This window comes from Phaenicophaeus curvirostris, chromosome 6 (assembly GCF_032191515.1).
Source record: "Phaenicophaeus curvirostris isolate KB17595 chromosome 6, BPBGC_Pcur_1.0, whole genome shotgun sequence".
NCBI lineage: Eukaryota > Metazoa > Chordata > Aves > Cuculiformes > Cuculidae > Phaenicophaeus > Phaenicophaeus curvirostris.
Window position 1 is genome coordinate 21,249,359 of NC_091397.1, and position 24,239 is coordinate 21,273,597.

General features: G+C 36.3%; 1 protein-coding gene across 1 annotated transcript; it reads left to right on the plus strand.

Moving 5' to 3' along the window:
* Window positions 1-22,316, plus strand: NSUN6 (NOP2/Sun RNA methyltransferase 6). The gene is made up of 11 exons (XM_069859552.1): window positions 1-418; window positions 1,153-1,308; window positions 2,987-3,066; window positions 3,527-3,636; window positions 6,335-6,488; window positions 8,020-8,101; window positions 10,963-11,082; window positions 15,155-15,299; window positions 17,127-17,275; window positions 18,143-18,268; window positions 21,176-22,316. Exons 1-11 carry the CDS (start codon window positions 344-346, stop codon window positions 21,386-21,388), a joined length of 1,410 nt encoding a protein of 469 aa, XP_069715653.1. The 5' UTR covers window positions 1-343; the 3' UTR covers window positions 21,389-22,316.
* The last annotated feature ends 1,923 nt before the right edge of the window (window positions 22,317-24,239 follow it).

Consider the following 24,239-nt stretch of genomic DNA (forward strand, 5'->3'; position numbering starts at 1 on the left):
TGACATACTAGTCACCTTTCAAACACTGTTACAGTAGCATTGGAAGGTATGGCTGGGAAGTTTGTGGCAGCAAGGAAACCAGTAACCTCATTGTAAGGTGATTGCAACATGTTAATAAGCGTATTCTGAAATGTAATTAACAGAAGTGTTGCAGTCATATCCTGAGCATTATTTGGACCTTTGAATACAGTGAAATTATAGTATTAAAACAGAGGAATCGGAAACTGCAGCTTAGTGTGTGAATGCATCTTATGTTGCACTTTACAGAATTGGATAAAAACTGCTAAGAAAATATTTTGCTTATTTTAGTTCTTTACCAACAGATTTTTTAAACTAAAGGAAGATGTCATTTTTCCCAAGAATCTCTTTCCAACATGAAGTTGAAGACTATCTTGCCAAAGTGTTCAGAAATAATGAGGTATGTGAAATAGATACTATTCATGATCAAGAAATATTCAATAGTTGAACATTATTAATGTTCCTTTGATTTAATATTTTGTGTGAGTTCAATACCTTACAATGAGGTATTGTCTTTACATTAGAGACAGATTTATGTATATAATTCTATTTAAAATATAAAATTACTCTTTAGGCTTGTTGGATCAAAGTAACATAAAAATATTTAAACTAAACTTATCATAAATCTGAGACTTCAGATTTCAATCCCTCTAAAGATTGAACATAGAAAATTACCAATTATTAACCTCATATTATTGACAAGAAATACTCCATTACCCCAGTGCAGAACCAAAAATACTGTAGACAATTTATGTCAAATGACACTAAGTCTTACTCTGATATATGTAAAAGTAATTTCTGTAATTCATAGTTTTGATGCTATTCTTCCATCTCCTTAGGACTGTTCTTTGTACAGTATCACAGAGCTTGCTCACAACTACTTTTGGTACTTGCTGCAGCCTGTTTACAATGATCTTGCCAATATGACTGTTTTTCCAACAAGGCCTTCTCAAGAAATGTGTGAGGTTTTCACTCGAATTAGGCCTCCACACGTAAACATTCCTCACTCTTGCACACCACACAACCATATTCCTCCATTTCTACAGAATGTTTATTTAGCGCTTTTTGCACTGAACAAGATGCTGCTATGTGAATCTCTAGTATTTACTTTAAAATCCCTTCTTTCACTTTCAGCTTATCACTGCTTTAGGTACACAGGAGGTGGAGAGTAAATATCAATCTCTGTTAAGTCATCTGTCTCATCCACCAGCTTTTACAACTGTTAGAGTTAATACACACTTGGCCTCAGTGAAACATGTGAAAAAAATGCTGTTCAAAGAGATCCAGAAGGTTTGTACAATTTTTTTGTTACAGGAAAAATAACAAGGTATATAATTTCTTTACTGATTATGAGAGCTTATCTTCACTGGAAGCTATTCTTTAACTTAAAACACGTCCACTAATATTAACATTATGAATATTATTGTTTTCCTGTCAGCATAAAATGTTAAATGAAAATTCGTTGTCTAGCAGTATTCATCATCTAATAGGTCCAGGAAAGACAATAACAAAAGGGAAGAGGCACCTGACCCTTTTTCAGATGGCAGATCCAGACCTTAGATGGGATTGGAGCGCTAATCTAGTAAATACTGTACAGGTATCATAAGTCTAGAGAAGATGGTAGAAACAGATAAAAACTGTAGTCCAGTATGCTATATTCGTGTTTAGAACATTTTTATTCAAGATTAAAGGAGAATAGCTGTATGTCTCATTGCACTGTCTAGGAAGGTGAGAAAAATCTGTTTGTTTGGGAAACTAGAGCCAGAGTGATGCCCTGCAGCTGTTGTATTTTCTTTATTTTAACCTGTTTTTAATCTTTATATAATTTACTAGATTTTTATTTACCTTAGTTAAACATCTATTTATTTGATAATATGTAAGATATTGTATTTAAGAAATAGTTTTTTTGAAACTCTATCCTAGATCATCACTCTGTTTAAAGACAAACTGTAAAAAGATCCCATTCTTCTTTAAGAAAATTATTACCGCTAGTGGGTGTACAGGGAGCTATTGCATGACAAGAGGCAAGACATTTCTGTGGTGCAGAGACAGTAGACAGTATTCTGTTGGCTGGAATGGTAATGAATTATGCTCATTTTAGCTTGATTGTAGAAATTTGGAACTGTATACTGCAGTATGGTATTTTGCTAAAAGGGAAAATGTTTTGCTGAAACTGAATTAAGACTGTCTTTTCATACACTTTGTATTTCTAATTGTATTAGAAAAGGAAACTGCATAACAGTTTTTAACAAAAGTATGCTCATAGGTTGTTTTCCTAAGAGAAAATGCTGACTTATTGGATGCACACTGATTTATGGGTTTGCATGGTTTAGGCTCATGTTTTAGAAGACTTGGGGAAGAAGACGTTATCTTTTTAAAGTCCAGGACAGTTCTAAAATGGCAAGCTGTCATTTTTAATGCAAGTCTCTGGATGGCTCGGCTCTCAGTACCCAATCAAAGTTCAGCTAACAAGAAAAATAAAATGTATTTCCAACCTGGCATCCTAAGTACGACAGGCAGTACGTGAGTGAGTAGAGTTAACCAGTGGCTTATAATCAGTAACTCAAAAATGATAACATAGATTAGACCAAGGCTTCTCTGGCGACATTACTGTGATGTGATGACAACTTGACACAACCTTCTTTCTCAAGAAAGCATAACCACTGGTGGGGTTATGAGTGTCAGAACACTGTTCCAGTCCCTGAAGTTAGTTCTCTGTGAATCACTTTGTGACCTTGTTATTGCTCAATGTATTAAATGTTTAGTCTTTCACACTAGTATTTACAGACTATTTTACAGACTGTATTACAGACTATTTCCAAACATCTTTTAATTCCTTTCACTGCATTTGCTTTTTGTACTCCACAGCTATAAATAATGAATGGGAAAATAGTTTTCAAACTAATCAAGTTCTTAAATTTTTGGGGTTTTCAGTATTACATAATAGTGTTGTTTTTTAATGAAACAGCAATTTCAAGGACTATGTGTTCCAGTTCTTGAGCACCCGAAACTCCAGGACATCTTATTAATTCCTGTCATTGGACCCAGGTTTGAAATTTTGAGTCTTTAACCTTAAAATGTCATAATACATATTATAAATTTCTTGTTGCGCAGTTGTGATAACTAACTCACTATAAATGAAGCACAGCTTGATTTATATTAAGACCTAGTGGGCAGTCCTTATTCTAACCAAACCCTGGCCTAGGAAGGGATAGAGGATTATTTCTCTATCCCAGTATAATTTATTTGTAATCCTGTGTCAGGTTCGCAGTAGTGGCAGAATGTGCCCGAATCTGCTTTGTTTTGAGGACTTGTTTCCTTTTTGGCTCTTTGTTTTGATTCCTCTGAGACTAAAAGACATCTTATAAATGTTATATGTGATAATTAATTATTTGTTCTATTATATTGTGACAAGTATAGTATTTATGAACAGAGTTTACATGTGAGGATTTTTTTTTTTTGCATGCCTTTTCTTTTTCTTTCCCTGAACTACATTTTGTATTTTTAGGCGAGATTTGAAGAAACATGCGTCTGAAGTCATTGTTGGAGCCCAATGTGGATATGCAGTACTTAGAGGAGCACATGTTTATGTGCCTGGAATTCTATCTACCTCAAAATGTAAGAGTTCTCTAATTACACCCAGTTAGGTTGTAAAGAGGAAGAAAAAATGCCAGCCCTTGATGACAATTTCCTCTAAATAGCAACATTTTTTTTTTCTTCTATTCACAGCTGAAATTAATCTTGTAATTTATGGAAATACATTTTATAGAATTTTTTTTTCCTGTATTTCAGGGGGAGAGTTTCACTTTTTTTATATTATACCTGTAGTTAATTATATATAATTTTCTCACCTGACCTGTTTTAAGTTCCTTTTTCCATATGTAATTCCTAGATAAATTCTCGAGAATTTCAGTTTCATTTGATTTGAAAGTCTTTTTAAAGAGCATGTTTAAAGTAAAACCTGGCTTTTTAAGAGCTTTTTTATTACTGAATACTGTAAGTCTTAATATGTAAAATAAACTCACAGGACTTTGCTGCTTTCCAGTCTTGTCGGAAAAATAGAAAAAGAAGTGCCACAACAAATACATCTGGATGGTAACTGGATGTATATTGTTGTTTTAATAAATACTGTTCCCTGATATATTGTTTCTTCATGAAGTCACAAAGGCACTTGCCTTCATGATCCTGTTGGATTCTAAGTTATAGATCTAAAAAAATGGATTTTAATTTTTGTATCCTTTGGTGATTCATTTGATATTGTTTCAGTGAGATCTCTAGTAAATTTTTTTCTGTTGATGAGAAGTTTTCTATTTTAATGTCAGATTCTTAATAAATGGATTTTTCTTTTCATCTTACAATACCCGAGACAAGATGAAAATTTACACGTACATGCTTAGTGTTCAGCAGCCTATTTGTTTTTTATTTAAAGGTCAAATTAGCTTTATAAACCAGTATCATTTTGGATGATTCACCTCATTGTTTTAATGTGATGAGATCTACTAATCGTCATGGTGGTTCTTATTAAACCAAGTGAGTCACGAAGGCATTTATCTGGCCAGTTGTCTTCGTTCCTTTCAGGAAAAGCCTTCAAGAAGTTCTAAGCATGTGCTTAAGTCCAATTCACTCAACAGGAACGTTTTTCAATCTAGGACTTTATAATGAAATAAGTATATTGCTGTAGTAGTTGTTGAAACTGCTTATTTAGACAACCTCATAAATATTCCAATCCCTCTTTGAGTGAACTAGTGGTTTATCATAATTGGTGCATGTAATTACGCATGCAACATCAGTTCTAAGAAATGGAAAGATACTATAAACTTTAGGAACATTTCAGGGGAATTGCAGATGGGGAAGTAAAATAAAACGGTATGCTACCTACTTGAGGCCAAATATAATAAGGCTATATTAAGCGCAGATGGTCTAACTAGGGAGAAGAAGAGCACAGCAAAAACAGACATTTAATCACTGAGCTTGCAGCCTAAATGAGGGCAAACTAATTATCAGAGGGTTTTGAGTTTAATTTAACTAATCAAACTCTATGCTTTTTTTATGTTTATGTAATGCCAATATAAGCTACAAAAACTTAAGAACTACGCAGTGCTGATGCATTTTGAAAGGATAATTGTCAGAGGGTGAAATACAATCCTTTTTGTTTGAATACAGCAAAAAATCATTGGCAAATATGGTTGATGGAAGAGTTTTGTTTAGTGATGCAAGTTTTGTTTAGTGATGTTTAAGCAGAAAACAGTAGGCGATCAGGTGTTTTGTGTAATATTTTGTGAAAAGAAGCTATGCAAAAAAAGAAACGTTTAGTGGCTACTCAACAAATATTACCACTTAAGATTTCTGGGGCGTTTTTGTGTATTCAGAAGGCCACTTGAAAATGGAAGAAAGATTCCTAAACACAATTCAAAGAATTCCTGGGAAGCCAAACTGTCATTAGTCTTATTTGTTTTATCTTCTGTTTGATCCAGTCAGTCTGACAGCTCAGAAGCATAATTTTGGAAAATGGTTTACTGCTGTCAGTGGAAACCTAATTTTTAAGCATGTTTTCTGCCAGTCATTGCATAGTTGTTCACTGTTCTACAGAATCACCTAAACCATCACCTTTTTCCATCTGTTTTTTTATTCTGGATCAAAAACTTTGCGAAGTCCCTAGGACTACAGTTCTGGAGTTTAGTGTACCCTAACATGCTTTACTGATGTGGAGGGTTTTAATTGGAGAGGTAAAACATTTTGAGGATTACTGAAAATAGCATTTGCCATAGTGGGAAGAGCGCCACACCAGAACAGTTTTTGCAATAGGAATATACCATCATTCTTATCAAAGCAGTAGATACAGAAAAAGCAGTTGTAGCCACGTTCTAACTAGCTATTGAGAGTTCATTAGACAAATTTAGTATTACTGTCTTTGTATAATAAGTGTGAACCAGTGTTGTTTGATGTACTTGCATGCTTGGAGCATACACAGAGGACTTGATCTTGGAGAATGTGCTTAAAACTTAAGGTTGACCATGTGATGATTAAGTAAATAAAGTGAAGATACATCTAGCCTCCTGAATAAAGAAGACACGCTGTCTGATTTGTAACACTGTCTCTGTCAATGGCTCCAGTCATTTGGTAGCTATTGTTCACCGTGTACACTTTCAAGCCTATTATCTGTTAATCTTTTTTCTTGATTGCGTAAAGAAAATTTAAATTTTGCTATGATATAGGAGTTGCAGTAATTAGCCTACTGAAAATCCTAAATTATTTAGTTGTTGCTGTCTTCTCAAGCATAATATTAATCTCAAAGTTTCTATTGTTCTGTGCACAGTTATGAAAGCTGGAGATCTGGTCTCAGTGTATTCAGATATTGAAGGAAAATGTAAGAGGGGAGCTAAAGTATTTGAAGGAGTCAAAGTTTTCCTTGGAAATGGGATTTCAGAACTGAGTCGCAGTGAAATCTTTTGTTCAAGTGGCCCACTGAAGTAAGTCCATACTAACTGCAATCTATGCCCACAGTTTTTGCAAAGGGAAGAAAGAAGATGGGAAGGCATTTTGAAATGTTCTGTACCCTGTGTGAAACTACAAGATAACTTTGACTGAGACCTATGTTGTACGTTGGGGTTTCCATCAATTTGTGGGAAGTATTAGTTTCTGGGAATGTACTAGAATTGTGCTTCCTGATGTCTTCTGTAACTTCACAACTACAGCAGGGGCAATGTGATGGCAGTTATTGTGGTATTAGACTCAACATTTAGTTTCTTAGTGGTGTCCAGATACCAGTTTAATTAGAGGTAGGAGGATACAAATAGGAGCCTTTTCAGAATGTATATTTAGTATGTGATTTCAGTAATAAAGAACAAAAAGAAGTGACAAACATTCCTGCTGTGACAAAATTGCATTTTAATAATTTGTTCTGTACCACTTTCCTAGTTGGATGGAACTGAAATGCAGCTTTGCTGATATCTCCATCTCCTAAAAATATTTGTAGGAGCTTTTTTTGATGGGGCGGAGGACAGAACATAAGGTCAGATATCCTAAAAATATTTACAGCATTTGCCAAGGTAGTTATCAAGATTACTTGCTTGTCTATTTTGTTGCCAGAGCATATGGTTTGTTCCTCTTCTATCATCTAAAACACGTATAAAAAGCAGTGTAGAGGAGCATGGACATCTTGAGAGCAAGCTACAAAAGATCTAGTAAAAAAGATTACATTGTTAACAGATTTCTGATTTATTAGAGCTCAAATGTAGTAGAGGTAGTGGGAGGATATACCTGTTGAGGTAATGACATGGAATGTCAGTCTATAACACCAAGTCTGGTGTCTGCAAGTTTGCTTTCTCATATCCTTCCTTCCTTCTTGTTGGACTGTGCAGTACATATGCAGAATAATGGTCATTCTTGTTATCTTTAGTAACCTATTGTTTGCAGGCTCAGTAATTCTTTTCTTGTTTTTCTGTTTATTGTTGTCCATTTCCCTGTACATTTGTCTTAACTTTATGAAACTTAATGAATGAACTTCATATTTAAAACTTGGAAGTTAGTTATAAGTTAAACCCTTCGCTTTGCAGGCAAATCAATGTTCCTGTAAGGCTTTTGAAATAGATTTCCTTTGGTTATTTGATTGAAATCGCAGGCAATCTAGAAAAATGGAGGGAGACTTAAGTAGGAAATCATAAGGCAGTGCCCTAGTGCATATGTGGCTAGCCAAAAGCAGTTATGGATTAAAATTAACATATTTAAATCTGGTTTTGTGCATTTCCTTACATTACTTTGGTTTGTCTTGTGTACTAAGAAGAGAAATTTGCTTGATAGTTGTAAGTTATAAATTTTTTGTTGTGTTTTACCCAACTTAATGATGTACTTTTAAAGAATATAAGATACAAAATTGTAAAAGTATTTTTCTTCTATAAGGTTATTGTTTCAAGTTTCCGTTTGTAAGCACAAAGATTTCAATTTAAGACTGTTAAAATTATAAATCAGAGTAGTTGAAATTGGTTTTTTCATGTTTTTCAGTGGCATGGGCATAAGAATGACGGAGCCAGTCTACCTTAGTCCTTCATTTGACAATGTGCTCCCTAGTTATTTGTTTTTACAGGTATGTTTTTTTACAGAAATATAAGTCTATACTATTTGCAGAATAATGACTATCCTCCAAGCACACAGTAATACTTCATCTATTCATTGTGTATTGTGGTACCTACTTTATTCTTTGGATTTAAAGGAAATGAAACATTTAGAATGAAGTCAGTATCTACATGTCGGTGGTTTAATGGTACTGCATCTGAGGTACTAGAAGGGACTTCAAAGTGACTTTAGAGATATTCACTCAAAACCTGAAATTTTTTTTGCACAGATGTTCTTCATAAAACTTCTAGGTTTTGGAATCTGCCTATGAACTCTGAATTGCGACACTCTTTCAGGGTACATCCTTCTGTAGATAACCAGGAAAATCTCCAAATATCAAGTTGGGTTTAAATTGAAGAGAAAATCTGTGTCTTTTTAGCCCTAACGAAAAAATCTACCTAAGCATAATAACCATGAAAAATCTACAGTGCGGAGCTTTCAGTACCTCTTACATGAGTTGCACAGCTTCCGAAGAATGACAAATTTTTGTACAGTTTTTATTGTAAAATTTAAGAGCTAATTTCAAGCTAGTGTTTCCTTTCTCACCTTCAATATTTGTGGTACCTAGATTCTTTTCCCCCTGCAATAAATCTAATTAAAAGCAGTCTTGTACCTGACAGTTGGCCAGTTATGCTATGTTGAAAGTCCTTTTTTACAGTGAATTGTCGTAGTCATTATTCTTTTGCCAGAAGAGTCAGTCCAGCAGATGAACTATTTTTATGCATATATTCTGTTTATAATTGATCTTAATGTTTTTAAATCAGGATCAATTCTGTCTTCCGGTGTGGGCAAAGGGTATTTTATCAAGGAATATATTGTTTTGTGGCCTGCAGTAAATGAGAGGCCTTTTCTTCCCTGATTCAGCTTATCATGAGTACTTGCTTCAAGGAACAGAATCGTTAGAGACACAGGGTATTTAAGAGGCTGGTGCACATGAGAATTTAGCTTCTATACACTGAGATCTGTGTCTTAGTAGAAGGATTTAGATCTGGATGCCAACCTTAGACAAATTCAGAATTGTTTAGTAGTTCAAAATTCTTTTGATTTCTATTTGAAGTGTAGGTTGCTGGGGATTTGAGGGGTTTGTTTTGTTTTGTTTTGTTTTTTACTATCACAGAGTAGTTGGGTTTGAAGAAACCTCTGGAGGTCATCTAGTCCGACCCCCTCTTCTCAAAGGATGGTCAGCTGGAACAGGTTGCTCAGGGCCATATCCATTTGGGTCTGAATGTCTCCAGGAATGGACATGCTCTGAGCAACCTTTTCCGGTGTTTCACAGTAAAATAAAAAAGCTTTACCTTATGTGTAAATGGAGTTTCCTGTATTTCAGTTTGTGCCCATTGCTTCTAGTCCTGTCACTGGATACCACATAGAACAATCCAGCTCTGTTTTTTACTCTCTTCCATCATGTCTTTATATGCACATGGATAAGACTCCTCTGAGCTTTTTCTTCTTCAGACTGAATGGTCCCTGCTCTCTTAGCTTCTTTGCCATGCTCCAATCCCTTAATCGTCCTGTAGCCCTTTCTGGACACTCCACTATGTTCATGTATTGGGAAGCCCAGCAGTGGACACAGCACTCAAAATGTGTCTCATCAGGGATGAGAAGAGTGAAAGTATGACTTCCATTGACCTGTTTGCAACACTTTTGCTAACATAGCCCAGGGGGGCTGTTGACCTTCTTTGCCAGAAAGGCATGTTGCTGGATCATATTCAACTTTTTGTCCACCAGAATCCCCAGGACCTTCTCGAAAAAGCTGCCTTCCAACCAGTAAACCCCAGCCTGTACCGGTGCATGGGGTACACCAAGTGTAGGAGTCAGCACTTCTGTTCACTGAACTTCATGAGATTCCTGTTTCTGCATTTCTCCAGCTTGTCAAAGTCCCTCTGAATGGCAGCACAAATCTCCAGTTATCAACCACTGTTTCCAGTTTTGTATACTCTGTTAACTTGTTTAGGGTGCGCTCTGTTCTTTTATCCAGGTCCCTAAGGAATAAGTTAGACATCCTTGGCGCTACTGTCCACCTCTGGGTCATACCACTATTGACTGGCCTCCAGCTCAACTTTGTGCCACTGATAAAAACCCTTTGAGCCTGGCTTTTTCAATTTGGAATTTGCCATGTGTGAGATTAAGACCTGTACATGATTGTGTTATCATCTAATTATTGTTTATTTTTTTAGCACTGTTTCATGGAACTTGAACTTGTACTGACCAAAGACAACATGTAGTAAAGACAACATTAAAAGACTTTTACACCTTTGTGTTGAACCAAGTTAGGAGAGAATCCTACAGGATATTTCCATACTGTGTAAGATGCAGTACTTTGAACAATTACTGCATATTATTTTTCTTTTATTTCAGTGCATATGTTCTGTTTATACAATTAATAACGTAGTTCAGCTTCTTGGTACCTTACTTCAGCAAGTTTAAAGTGCCTATTCATCTTGCCCATTGTTATACTACACCATATAGTAGATGTTGCAATAAAAAGGTCAATATATAATATTTGTAATATACGGAGTTGCTTTGTGTCTATGATAGTATCAGCTTGTTTGACTTTTAGCATTGTAGTATCCCTAGTCATGAACCCTTAAACTTCAGTCATAGGTATACATGTATATCTTTAAATAAAAATGGAGCCATTGGAGACTTCTGACCTATGCTGTCTCTTATGTATAATCCCAGTATTTAACTTTCTGTTAAGAAACTGACAGCAATATCATAGGTATATTCATTGCTGAATGAATTTTTGTTCCGAAGAGTTTATCGTTCCATAATACAGGACTTAAAACAGGACATAAGTTTGGAATTTTCCTTTATTTGTTTTTATGACAGAACTTGCCTTCTGTGGTCGTGAGCCATATTTTAAACCCTCAGCCAGGAGAGAGAATTTTGGACATGTGTGCAGCACCTGGAGGAAAAACAACCCATCTTGCAGCATTGATGCATGACCAGGTAAGGGAAGTCATTGAACATTTTCTGTCTCGGTGAAGAAGGTCTGACCACTGTTGATTTGCACAGCTTACTTCGCATATCTGTAAGAATCCTAAGATAATTTAGAACAGCAAAGCATTAATATTTGAACATTCTGTTTACCAATATATTTTGTTACACACTGGAGTTATTGAAATGGACGCACACTATCATTATCAATAAACACCATAACATTTAAAACCTCCGTTGCTGCAAACCAACTTGTTGAAATGAGTTTGATTTATCTTTTGAAATGTCACTGTTTTGACTATAACGTGAGAATTCACAACACACAAGGCAAAGTTACACAGGAATATGTTGGATTCATGAAACTGAGGATACGTGGAAATCAGGGGTTACTACTGTGTGCCAGAAGAATGTACAACTCTCTAGAAAAACATATTTAAACCTTTGAATTTTCTGTTCAGTAAAAATTATCAATTGAGCAGTGGAGATGTGATCTTAGACTGAATTTCTAGCTTGAATTTGTTATTCTAAGGTATAAGGTCACAAAACTAAAAATATATCCAGAAAGTAACAATCTGAGAAGAAACAAAGAAATAATAGTTAAAGAAAGATGAAGGAATATAACACACAATTCAAAAATAATTTGGATATAGGAATAATGGTTTGCATATATCAGATTGGTATATGCAAAAATAAAGACAGAAATGCAGATTACTCTTTTTTCTGTTTCCTCTAAGTTTTTGTAACATGCTGTTATTATTGTTATTATGTTATTATTTTCATTGGAACAGTAATTTAAATATATCAGATACATTTAGAAGTCTTGCAGTTGCATTGCACAGTACTTCTGCAGTGTTCTCTGTACTAATGGGAAGATGCAGTGGGTTAACGGTGGGTTAACAAGGGGAGTGTATATAGAAAAGACAGGTAGTCAGTTCTGTGACAACTTGCTTATTGTAGCATTGGTTCCCTCAGTATGGAACGTTTGCAAACGTGCATTAAACATTCATTAGGCAGTCATTCAATATTTATTAGATAGATTTATGGAGTAGTAGAGAATTTCAGTGTCATAATTAAAAGAAGTCTTTAAAAGCATATATGTTTCTGTCATGGATTTGTTTACATCTGTACTTTTTCCATCCATGTATGTACGTTTTATATAACTGCTTATTTCCCTTAGTCTTTTTAGATATCTTGATTATGCTTACTTCCAGTTATGTGGTACAGATTATAGATGTTGAAATTTATCTGAATTTGTCTTCCTTTTCTGAGTATATGTTATAATTTTAATGTTAGGTATTACAGAAATATGTGCTCCTTTAGTAAATTTGCATTGCTTTTTAATTCTTATGTTCCATTCATAGATTTTCTTTACTAAATTTCCATATATGGTGTATTAAATCATTAACATTTCAGAAAATCTTGAGTCAACCTTGTATTTTTTGTAATTTAATTGCAAAATTTAATATATTGTTTTTAGATGAGATAATTGAAATGTAAAATTACTTTGTATTGTTAAGAGTTCTTAAACAGGAATTGGGAACAGTTAAAGCTTTAGTCTCATAAGACCTCTCCTGGAATACTGCATTCAGTTCTGGAGTCCTCAGCACATGAAGGACATGGATCTGTTAGAGTGAGTCTGAAGGAGGGCCACAAAGACAACCAGAGGGCTGGAGGACCTCCCATTTGAGGACAGACTTGAGAGAATCGTGTTTGTTTAGCCTAGAGAAGAGAAGGCTCTGAGGAAACCTTACAGCATCCTTCCAGAACTTAAAGGGGGACTAGAAGAAAGCTGAGGAGGGGCTTTTTATCAGTGAGTGCAGGGACGGGATGAGGGAAAATGGTTTCAAAGTGAAAGAGGGTAGATATAGGTTAGTTAATAGGAAGAAGTTTTTTACTATGAGGGTGGTGAGGCACCGGAACGGGTTACCCAGAGGAGTTGTGGATGTCCCATCCCTGGAGGTGTTCAAGGCCAGATTGGATGAGGCTTTGAGCAACCAGTGGAAGGTTTCCCTGCCCATGGCAGGGGATTTGGAACTAGACGATCTTTAAGATCCCTTCCAACCCGAACCCTGCTTATTCTATGAATGTATTATTATCTGGATCCCAGTCCAGACCACTATTTTCTTCAGATGTCTTTCAGGATTCGGTTCTGGCACTGGCTGGCATGGGCCAAGTGGGGAAGAATTGTTGTCCTCCTCTTTGTTGTTTTTCCTCAGAGTAGCTCAGGAGAAGGGCATAAGCACACAATACAGTACATCTGCTGCAAATCAGGTGTGTTAGTAACAAATTACTTTGTTGCAGTGCTACAGACTAGGAGATGTCTGTCTAGAAAGCTGCCTGGAGGAGAGGGACCTGGGGGTGTTGGTTGACAGCTGACTGAACATGAGCCAGCAGTGTGCCCAGGTGGCCAAGAAGGCCAGTGGCATCTTGGCTTGTATCAGAAATGGTGTGACCAGCAGGTCCAGGGAGGTTCTTCTCCCTCTGTACTCAGCACTGGTGAGACCGCTCCTCGAATCCTGTGTTCAGTTCTGGGCCCCTCACCACAGGAAGGATGTTGAGGCTCTGGAGCGAGTCCAGAGAAGAGCAACAAAGCTAGTGAGGGGGCTGGAGAACAGGTCTTATGAGGAGCGGCTGGGAGAGCTGAGGTTGTTTAGCCTTGAGAAGAGGAGGCTGAGGGGAGACCTCATTGCTCTCTGTAACTACCTGAAAGGAGGTTGTAGAGAGGAGGGTGCTGGCCTCTTCTCCCAAGTGACGGGGGACAGGACAAGAGGAAACGGCCTCAAGCTCTGCCAGGGGAGGTTTAGGCTGGACATTAGGAAAAAATTTTTCACAGAAAGGGTCATTGGGCACTGGCACAGGCTGCCCAGGGAGGTGGTTGATTCACCTTCCCTGGAGGTGTTTAAGGCACGGGTGGACAAGGTGCTAAGGGGCATGGTTTACTGTTTGATAGGAATGGTTGGACTGGATGATCCGGTGGGTCTCTTCCAACCTGGTTATTCTATTCTATTCTATTCTATTCTATTCTATTCTATTCTATTCTATTCTATTCTATTCTATTCTATTCTATTCTATTCTATTCTATTCTATATCTAGCTTTCAAGCACAATCATTTGTTAGTGTGCATGTGCTAGAGGTTGGAAAGCTTCCTGGCAGAAAAGGACCAGGGCATATCGGTCAACAGTTAGCTGCACGTGAGCTGGCAGTATGTCCAGGAGGCCAAGAAGGCCAACAGTATCCTGGCTTGTATCAGGAATGGTGTGGCCAGCAGGACTAGGGAAGTGATTGTCCCCCTGTATTTGGAGCTGGTGAAGCTGCACTTCAAATACTATGTTCAGTTTTGGGCCCCTTGTTGCAAGAAAGATCTTAAGCTGCAGGAGTGTTTCCAGAGAAGGACAATGAAGCTGGTGAAAGGTCCAGAGCACAAGTCTTAGGGAGGAAAAGAGAAATCTTTTTTCTCTCATTAAAGCAACAATGTGTAACTGAGATTCCCCTGACATGTCTAAATTTATTGTAGTATTTACAGTATTTCCCAAAAGAGCTTGAGAGACAACTGCTACAAGTATTGTAGTATGTTATGAGTCTGAGCAAAGCAGAGGTGTTGTGGGCCTCATTTCCGCAGGACTGAGTGGCATGTGATCATGTTTCCTACCATCTCTATGCCAATTTAAAACCTGCTGACCTTTTTTGACATGTATTTGAGACATCTATCCTCTTTCAAATAATTACATTTTACCTAAATTAGTGCCTAATAACAGTACAAACCAAACAAAAATAAACAAAGAAAAGACCCCACTTGACAGAATTCAGGTGTTCTAGGTCCTCTTAGAGAGTGACTGTGCCAGGCAGCTAGTGTCAGTTAGAATGAACATAGATTCAGACTAATATCTAGCTTAATGCAGTTATCATGGAACATATGGGAGAAAAATGACTCCTGGAGTGTGGGTTTAAGAATAACAAAACTCTGTAGGGAAAACTAAGCTTCGTTCATTATACTACTCTTGGGTAGGATGGGGTGTAGTAGAAATCAGGAACAGCAGATCCATTTAATCTCTATGCTTCTGATGAAAACCTCTTTTCTTTCCAGGGTGAAGTAATAGCCCTGGACAAAATAGCTAACAAGGTCAAAAAAATTAAGCAGAATGCTGAATTGCTACAGCTGAATTGCATTAAGGCATTTTGCTATGATGGAACAAGGGCACTTTCAGTTGAGAAGAGAGCGGATGAACAAGGTAAACAACTTGAGTAGTAGTAGCTTTTAAAAGGAAATTGTAATCAGTTTTGTATTAATAATATTAAACTAGCCACAGGTCTACAAGTCCTTGAAGTCTTGGCAGATATGTAGGTTGCTTCAGCACTGTGAATGCTTTTTTATTTTCCATTCTTTTATGATTATCAGCTTCTCCGTGAAGCAAATACAAAACTCAAACTATCTGTCCTTATCACAACCTAATGTACTCAAAGGAAATGCGTTCCTCTCCTAGATAATATCAAAGACTGAAAAAGCCTTAAAACTTCTTTCATGATAGTGTTTAACCCCATATTCTCAATTGTTTGACCTAGTCTACGAAAAAAATATTTTTGCAGGATTGCTTGGCTTTTCTGCCTCATAATCCTCATCTGTAAAATGGAGTTATTAATACCTAACTCCCAGGAGTGCAGCAAGGTTTAATTCATTGATGTTTGTTCAGCTGTTCAGGGGAAAGTTCTATAGAAGCACAGTGTATTATTTTAAGTACATTTAATTTGCTTTTCTGAAGTGCTGTATTTATTATACTGGTTCTGTTCCCATGATGGAACGATTTAAATGGTATCTGCTATCTTGATTATTTTTAGTTTGTTGTGCATTGTATGCTGTTCTTTCTCACTCTTTCATCCTGGTCACTGGTTAGCCTAAATAGGAATCGGGTTGCATAATTCATCTTCCTTGTCCTTATTCTTTGCAGTTATTCCTAGAATAAAGGTACTTTCCTAATAGCCTTTCTATGAACCTGATATGTTGTAGGAGGTATGTAGCACTTAAATGGGTAATCACGAGATAGCTGTAATACTGAGATATCATGAAAGCTTTTCTGTAGCTGCCTGCAAGTAAGACATGACATATTTCAAATGGATCAGAGGTAGATACTCCAATAGTGCCAAAACAGGCTAATTTTGTAGTGCTATAACTAGCTAGGTAGCAGTAGTACGAAGTCACTTTCTTGTTTTTACTTGTGACCTAAATTGAATATTTGAGGAACAGGAGAAAAGGAGGTAAAGCCTTTCTCCCTAATATGCCTTTCTTCCTAATGGGTTACTCACAAATACACATATGGAGCTGCTTTTGCCTTAGTGATGCTGAACTGAAGGGTCTCTCTAGCACTAAGGCAATAGAAACATTTGGGCTGTTGAGTCAGTGGGATTCAGACTCTATATGTAGAAGTTACATATCTGTCCAGGTAATATTCAGAAACTATTGTTTTCACAGTCTTTGTTTACTGAATCGTTCTGCTATGGAGACAGCATATGTCATGCATTAGAACTTGTAATATTTCATGTTATTATGAAGTGCTTTATTTTCTACAGATATGTATACGTTGCAAGAAATAGTTATTATATAGACAGTCCGATTATTATTAAGACAGTCATAATCATTAACTACAGGCTTCTCTTAGTAAAGATTTACATACTTGTTTCAGTTATGAGCTAATTGTGGTTCATTACTGTCTATATGTACAACTCTGTGCCCAGCACCTCTGATCAATCATCTATCAACATTTTTGTTTGATTACTTTTAGATTTTACTTTCAAATTATTGAATTGAGGTTAAAAAATATTATTGCCTAAAAGGATCATGCATTGTTTGAGCTCAGAGCTCACAGAACTAAGACTTTTTTTTCTGAGAGGTGAAATCTTCCACCAGCAGTGCTGAGACTTGTCCCTAGCTGAGAGCACTTTTGCAGACACCGCCTATAGAACACATACGTTTTATGTCACGGAAATGGTAGCAGCTTGTCCTTATCTATGGTGAAATAAGGAAAGAAAAACCCACATTTTACATTACTAAATGCTTTTTACAGAAGGACCTCCATTCTTACCAGAGTCATTTGATCGAATTCTTCTTGATGCTCCATGTAGTGGAATGGGACAGAGACCAAACATGGCTTATTCCGTGACTTTAAAAGAAGTGACCTCTTATCAGCCACTGCAGCGCAAACTTTTCACTGTGGTATGTATTAACCATTGAGTAGATAAGCAAAATTGAACATAAATGCTTTCACAGCATAGAACTTCATATCCAAAAATGCTGCCTTGTTTTCCCTGCATTTTTCAGCATTTAAGTAAAGAAGAGAGTGTTAGTATTCGGTTAACCTTTCAGTTCTACTATATCTGCCAATTCTCTGAGGCATGGGAAAGGTATATGTAAGCCATACTAAATAAAAACTTTGTATGTGATTTTTTTATTCCTTCTTTTTCATCAGTTTTAGTTTATAATAATCACAAAGGTCTAAGTCACAGAGCAGGTTAATGTCTTTTCTCTGCAGCAGCACACTTCTGAAAGTTCACTGCATAGAACTCGCAGTGGTGCTGTGAGGTACTGTGAAATGGAGTACAAATCCAAGGAATTCATATTAAAACTTTAATGCTAGTAGGAGTGTGCTTGGGGCTGATGCTGAGAGATAAGAATTCTATGTATTCAAAATGAACAACAGCTCAAAAAGCAGAATAGATACAGCTTCCATGCCAAATATATGGAAGCAGTTGACATCCACTATCACTGATGTGCAGCCATGGTTGACAAGAATAGATGAAAACAAAACTAATCTGCCTGGGATATGCAGAGCTGTACAAATAAATCTTACAAGGTGAATCATCTCAATTAATGAATAAATTGCATGAGCTATAATTCTGATTCTGAAAGAAGAACCTTTCTTATCCATGGGATCCTTAACTGTATTACCTGAGAAGAATTAGTATCCTAATGCCTATTGTTGAGAGAAAGATTTGAATTTAAGTACTAACTTTTTAGTATAGCTTAATATGCAAGTTTCTGCATTTCAAAATGAGCTGAACTATCATTTATTTCTCCCTGCAGGCAGTGAAATTGCTGAAGCCAGGAGGCATTTTAGTGTATAGTACATGTACAATTACACTCTCTGAAAATGAGGAGCAAGTTGCTTGGGCTCTGAGAACTTTTCCATGCCTCCAACTTCAGCGACAGGTAATAGTATTTTCAGGTACTTTGCTCAATCCAGTGAGCTTGTTTTGGCACTGTGAAGTTACACAGTATATCTACTATCAATAAATCTCTTTTCCACTGCAGACAATTTTAACTACTGTGTATAGAAATGACACAAGGGTTTCTGTGGCTCTTTTAAATCTATTCTTGTGCTTAATTGAGTTTCATTTTGGGAATGTTAAGTAGTTTCACACTGTGTGCTGTGGTTGTTTTGATTTGTGAACAGTAATTTAAAACACAGGGACAAAAGATAGTTCAGACAGGTTAAAATTTATCTTGCCATTTTTCTTTAGTGCATACATTATATTTTGCTTTACACAGTCACAGGAAATGCTACTGAAATAGTGAAGACTTGCGTATAGGCTGGGAAATAAATGGAAAGAACCCTGTGTTTTGCGTAAGGTGGATTTTATACGTATGAGAGATATTTTTGTGTTATTTAAAGAAATGAGGGAATACATTTATTTCAAGCTTGGCGTCCTAGGAATGTGTCTAGTCCGTTTTAGTCTCGGTGTCTACCATTAAGATGTCAGGGAGGAGGTAATACATAGGGAGATACTAGAATTTTTTTATCTGTACCACATACGTTTCAAAAATTATCTGTTAGCTTTATTAGTACCTCGAGAGTATTAATCATCAGATCATATATGTTTCTATTCCTCTTTTGTTGATGTGATGAGTTGGGTGGGTTAATTTTTCATCATGATGGCTTTCAGGAAAAGTCTAACTCTGGTATCTGTTTAGCTTACACATTCTGTGATGACTTGTATCTACCAAAAGAAGTTTAGATGCATCTTTTAACCAAAGTTTAAAAAATATATACAATAGCTGTATGATGAGAAATTATATGAAGACTGGTAAGTATTTAATAGAGAACTGAAGTTTTGTATTTCAGGGTTCTGCTTGCTTTCTCACCATCTGTTTACTAGAAATTTTTCAGTTCCGTCTGTTTCAAATGTTTTCAACATTTCACCTAGCAGCATAAAAATTATCCTCAATAGAATGACAAAGCAAAACATGAGCTCTGTTAACTCAAATGCAAGATTAATTTTGGGTTAATAGACTTTCACTTACCAGTACTACCAGTCTTGAATAAAGCACTAGTATTCACACACAGTTGCCATATCTGTAAAAAGTAAGCTTTTGTCTATAGTATATTTTAAGTGAGATGACACTGAATTGTTTATCCACAGCTAGTTTATAGTACCTTATGACCAATTCCCCAGCAATCTAAACTAAGGCAATCTTTTCTGATGAATAAGAAACTGGAGTCTAGAATTGACTTACCTCATGCTCCTTTATACGTTTTCCACGTCCCTTAGTCTCTCAATGGACACCTGCTTTATATCCAGTCCACGCTTTCCCACTTTCTGACTTTGACAACAGATCTTGGAGTCATGTTGGGTAAGGAGATGGAGCTATAGGTGTTGATCTCATAGGTGGAGTTTACTGCCTAGCAGCTGATTCTTTGTGCAGACTTAACTTTCTCTTAGGCATTTACACACAGGAGAATACTGTATATCAGCTTAAGTGCAGTAACGTAACTGTAAGGAAAAAGGAAAAGGTAGAGGAAAAGATTGGTCTGTCTTTGAGCAAGTCACTTGACCGTGCGTAATGCTGTTTTCCCATGATTTTTACTTTTCCATCCTCCTGTTACATTACTTCAAGTCCCTAACGCTGTCTTCCTTTGTATGTTACTGTTTTTCCTGTTTCAGTGGACACCTCTTTCTGTCTCTTACCTGGAAAGCACTGAAATCTTGGTAAGGGAAAGGAAAAGAAAAATAAGGCTGCAGCCTCTTAGTCGGCCAGCTTTACAGCACACAATAATACATGATTAAGCAACTAACTCGCATCATGTGCTGGCTGGGTGAGCTCGTGTTAGCCAAGTGTGATAGCTCAAAAAATGCTCGGTGTTAGGCTGCATTATAGACTACACTAGACCTGATTTACAAAGGAGACCTATTTTTGATATTGCGGTGTCAGCTCTTAGACATCCTTTTCTGTCTCCATACTGAAGGCCTTGGAAGAACAATCCAGCAAAGTATTATATTTTTTGGTGTATCAAACCAAAAATAGTCAAGGCTACTCACAAGAAATGCTGAGAAAAAGGCTGTGACTTTAGGTGCTTCTTATCTGCAGGATTCTGATGCCAGATGTCATCTCCTGAATTCATATGCCTAAGCTGTTCCTTTTGTTCTTTCCCTGCCTCATATACATACACGTTAGGAGTGGTCACAGTATTCCCGTTTACCTGTTAGTGTAATTGTATGACATAGAAAATCCAAGGCTCAGATTTTTCTGAGCCTTCCTTTCTGAGCATCACCTTCCAGAATGATGCCTCTTCAGGCAGTAAAGTATTCTGGATTGTGGCTTTCAGTCTACCCAGTTGAGGATTTTAGTGTGAAGAAACCAGGTATTCCTACTACTATTACTCAATGTATTAGTATTTTGTATGTGACTCATAGCAGTTAGTGAGTACATAGAAGCACTGCATCATTTATAAGTGAAAACGTAAAACTTTTAGAGCTTCTTACTGTCTGGTGATAACACCTTTCATGTGATGTTTCAGTTCTTTGAGTAATGAATTGATTTAGATCAGTGTACTTGTCCGCAGCAAGTGCTCTAAACTACTGGGCTACAGTAGCTTAGGTGCACCACCATCTCCTCAAGAGTACTTTGGATGTTGTATTTGTGTTTGAACACACACTGGTCAGGTGCAGGCCAGAAAAGAAGGGTGACGTTACTTCTAAGTGCACGTCGATGTGAATGATACAAATCTCACTTGTCCATGTTAAGAGTTAGGCAGCTCTGCTAATACTCAGTGGACTCATTTAGGACAATAGGAACTTTACTGATGCAATGATTTGCTTTTCTTTGTTATTTAAAAAGGAACCTCATATTGGAGGAGAAGGCATGAGGGGAGCCGGACTATCGCTTGATCAGTTGAAGCTGCTGCAGAGATTTGATCCATCTGCTGTGACATTGCAAGGAATGGATATTAATTCTTTGCAAGATTCCAAGGAAGATGATCTGATTTCACTGGCAAATAAGGACTGTATAGGATTTTTTATTGCAAAATTTATTAAATGGAACAGTAAATAAGCATTTAGGAACGCAACCTGAAAAAAATACCTCTGTGAGTCTGAGAACAGTTCAGACGTGAAGTGTGTTTCCTTCTGCTGCAATGTTTCCAAGCCAACGGACTGACGGCAGGGTTGCTATGGCAGCAATAAAATCTGCCAGCTGTTCTGATGGGAAAGAGCCACAGGTTGCAGAAAGAAGTCATGGCTGGGGGAAGGGTAGCATCATTTTTAAGTCTACATTTGCTTTTGTATTTACAGCAGGTCAGCGCATGAAGGACAGCTCATAACTGCTGTCTTTTCTATCTTTCCCCGGGTGAGATGCCTATCTAGGGCAAGTGTAGGAACAGGGTTTCTCTGGGAGAGGAATTTATCTATTTTATGAGATACAAACATAAATAAAACAGGTGGGAACTATTTTTGTGAATTTTGGAAAAGGTTTACCAATCGTTAATGCTGCAAGAAATACTGCCTCACGAAACACTGCAACATTTTACAAAGAACTGGTTTATAAATTGATACTTAGAACCTCTTTTTTATTTTAACACAAGCAAGATTCTCTGTACACATAGTATATACACAAAATACGATTAGGCTTTATAGCATGTCTTTTATAGCAGCATGAATATATTAAACCATCTCACTCTGGGAATGTAAATAAATATTGTTTCAACATCAAACTTCCCATGCATAAACTATATTGGTTCTGAAGTAGCCTATTGGACTGGCTGACAAGTGACAATTTTAAAATAAAACATTTGCAACAGAAGGGGCTACAGTTGTGATTAATATATCAAACGACAGAAAACAATGCATAATACCATCTGAAATGCTGAAAATCACCTTTCAAACAACTGTTAACTCTTCATTGGTTAGAAAGCATCACCAGCTAAAACCATAAGAAAACTGAAACTGGGGAAGCATGCTAATGAGAACAGACTTAATACACTGCTCAAAGTTTTAATAATCTGAATTTTTTAAATGTGTTAGATGTATTTCAAAATTCTGCTTCAGTTCCAGAGATGTTCTCCATTTGAACAATATTCCCTATTCTCAGTACTGCTGGAACTGACAATAGCACTGAAATTAGAGAGAAGAGGTAAGTACAATTCAAAAATGTCAACAGACATCTGTGTATATTTGGTTTTTTCCTCTCACTGATCAATTTCCAGTTTCCAAAAGCATTTATCTGAAAAAAGTCTCTTTTCATACATAACTGCTTAGTTGGATTTAAAAGAGCAATACTTCTTTTAGAATTTGTCTTTATACTGTCAGAAGTGCTTTTCATTTACTCATAATCAAACCAATTTATTACTCTGTTTCTCAGTAGTCTTATTGTTTACTTATATTTGCTATAAATGGTTTGATACCATGTTTCCTACTATTCCTGAATAAAACAAATGCCCTTTCTTCTACTTTGCCGAGGTTGACTAGTACATTCTCTGTAAGGCCTATCCTGACAGGATGGGAGGATGGATCTTGTCTACTACCTGTGTACTTCTGTCGTTCACTCCTTGCCATTAACTACATGTCTAAAGAAGACTTAAAGTAATTTTGTTTTATCAGTAGTAGGTGAGATATTCTATTTACAATCATGATAGCTTATGCTTATTACAGATTTTTAAATCTGTAATGAGGTTAAAATAATTACTTGGTAACAAAAGGAGTTGGTCTTTTATTTTAAGTACTTGTTGAAATCTGTAATTCAGTGCTAGTAAAAAAGCATTTTTTTTTGCAGAATATATAAATTCTGTAAACATTAATCAATTCACATAGACTATCTACTGAAATTTGCATAAGCATATAAAGTAAGGAACTTTGCCTCCAGTTTCAGTAGCAGGGGTTCGTGCAGTGCTGAATTTGAAAAAATTAAGACTGCTGAATTTTTACTGGAAGATTTGTTGAGACTTTCCCAGATTTCTTTAGTTTTGAATAATAAGTGGGCTCTTCAAGAAGGCGATTTCATGTGATTTTATGTGGGGAAGGGGAGCAACTGACTTGTATTTGATTCCAGTGCAATTGCAGACCAGACTTCACCTGAAAAAAATTACTGCTATCTGAACTTTAACTGCTAGACTTAAAAGTTAGCATATTAAAGGGCTAAGTCTCATCTCTTTCCCCTACGCCCCTCTCTGCTGATAGCTGGGGTGCAGGGCAGGACTTCGCCATCAGGCAGTTGTGGCAGAAACTCAATTAAGATGCTCTGTATCATCCCTTGAAGGAGCCAGCATCCTTTCTTTGGCTACAGGCTTAGCTAAATTAGATGACTGAAGTTAAATGGATGTCCTTTTTTTGTCTTTCTTTTTGAATATTACTGTGACTTTAACTAGAAGTGCAGAAATACTTTCTCATTGCCATAATTTTGATATATGGTGTCTATATATTTTTAATACATAATAGCATTACTTTTCTGATAAGAATGCTTTATGCACTGTATCAATATGCTTCAGTGTTTCACGCTGAAGCACAACTGACTATATTTATACAAGATATAAATATATATTATATATAAATTTAAAAAGTTATTATTGTAGTGAAAGATTAACCCTACAAAACAGATTAGGCATGCAATCAGATCCTGTCTTTAAGAAAATCTGAAAAGTCGTTTTCTCTATTTGCAGAAATAGTGATCAGTAATAGTGCCAAATCTAAATATTTGTCAATATAAATATATTAAAATAGCCTATTATAGTATGAAATTATTATACAGCTTTTTCCTGTTTCTGTGTCATGGAATCCATAAAGTTTTAGACTACAGAATTTCAGAAGTTTTTCAAGGAAAAGGGAATATTTTAGTAAGAAATAGGCTGTTAATGGTGATCAACAAATTACTTTGGAGTGGGTAGTTCAAAATATAAAGAATTTTCTTTTTA

What these genes read in the sequence shown, in the direction of transcription:
- NSUN6 (XM_069859552.1), top strand. Translation starts at nt 344, where the DNA reads ATGTCATTTTTCCCAAGAATCTCTTTCCAACATGAAGTTGAAGACTAT. An exon ending in TGTTCAAGTGGCCCACTGAA is followed by an intron (nt 6,489 to 8,019) that starts GTAAGTCCATAC and finishes CATGTTTTTCAG; the next exon opens with TGGCATGGGCATAAGAATGA. An exon ending in AGCGCAAACTTTTCACTGTG is followed by an intron (nt 17,276 to 18,142) that starts GTATGTATTAAC and finishes TTCTCCCTGCAG; the next exon opens with GCAGTGAAATTGCTGAAGCC.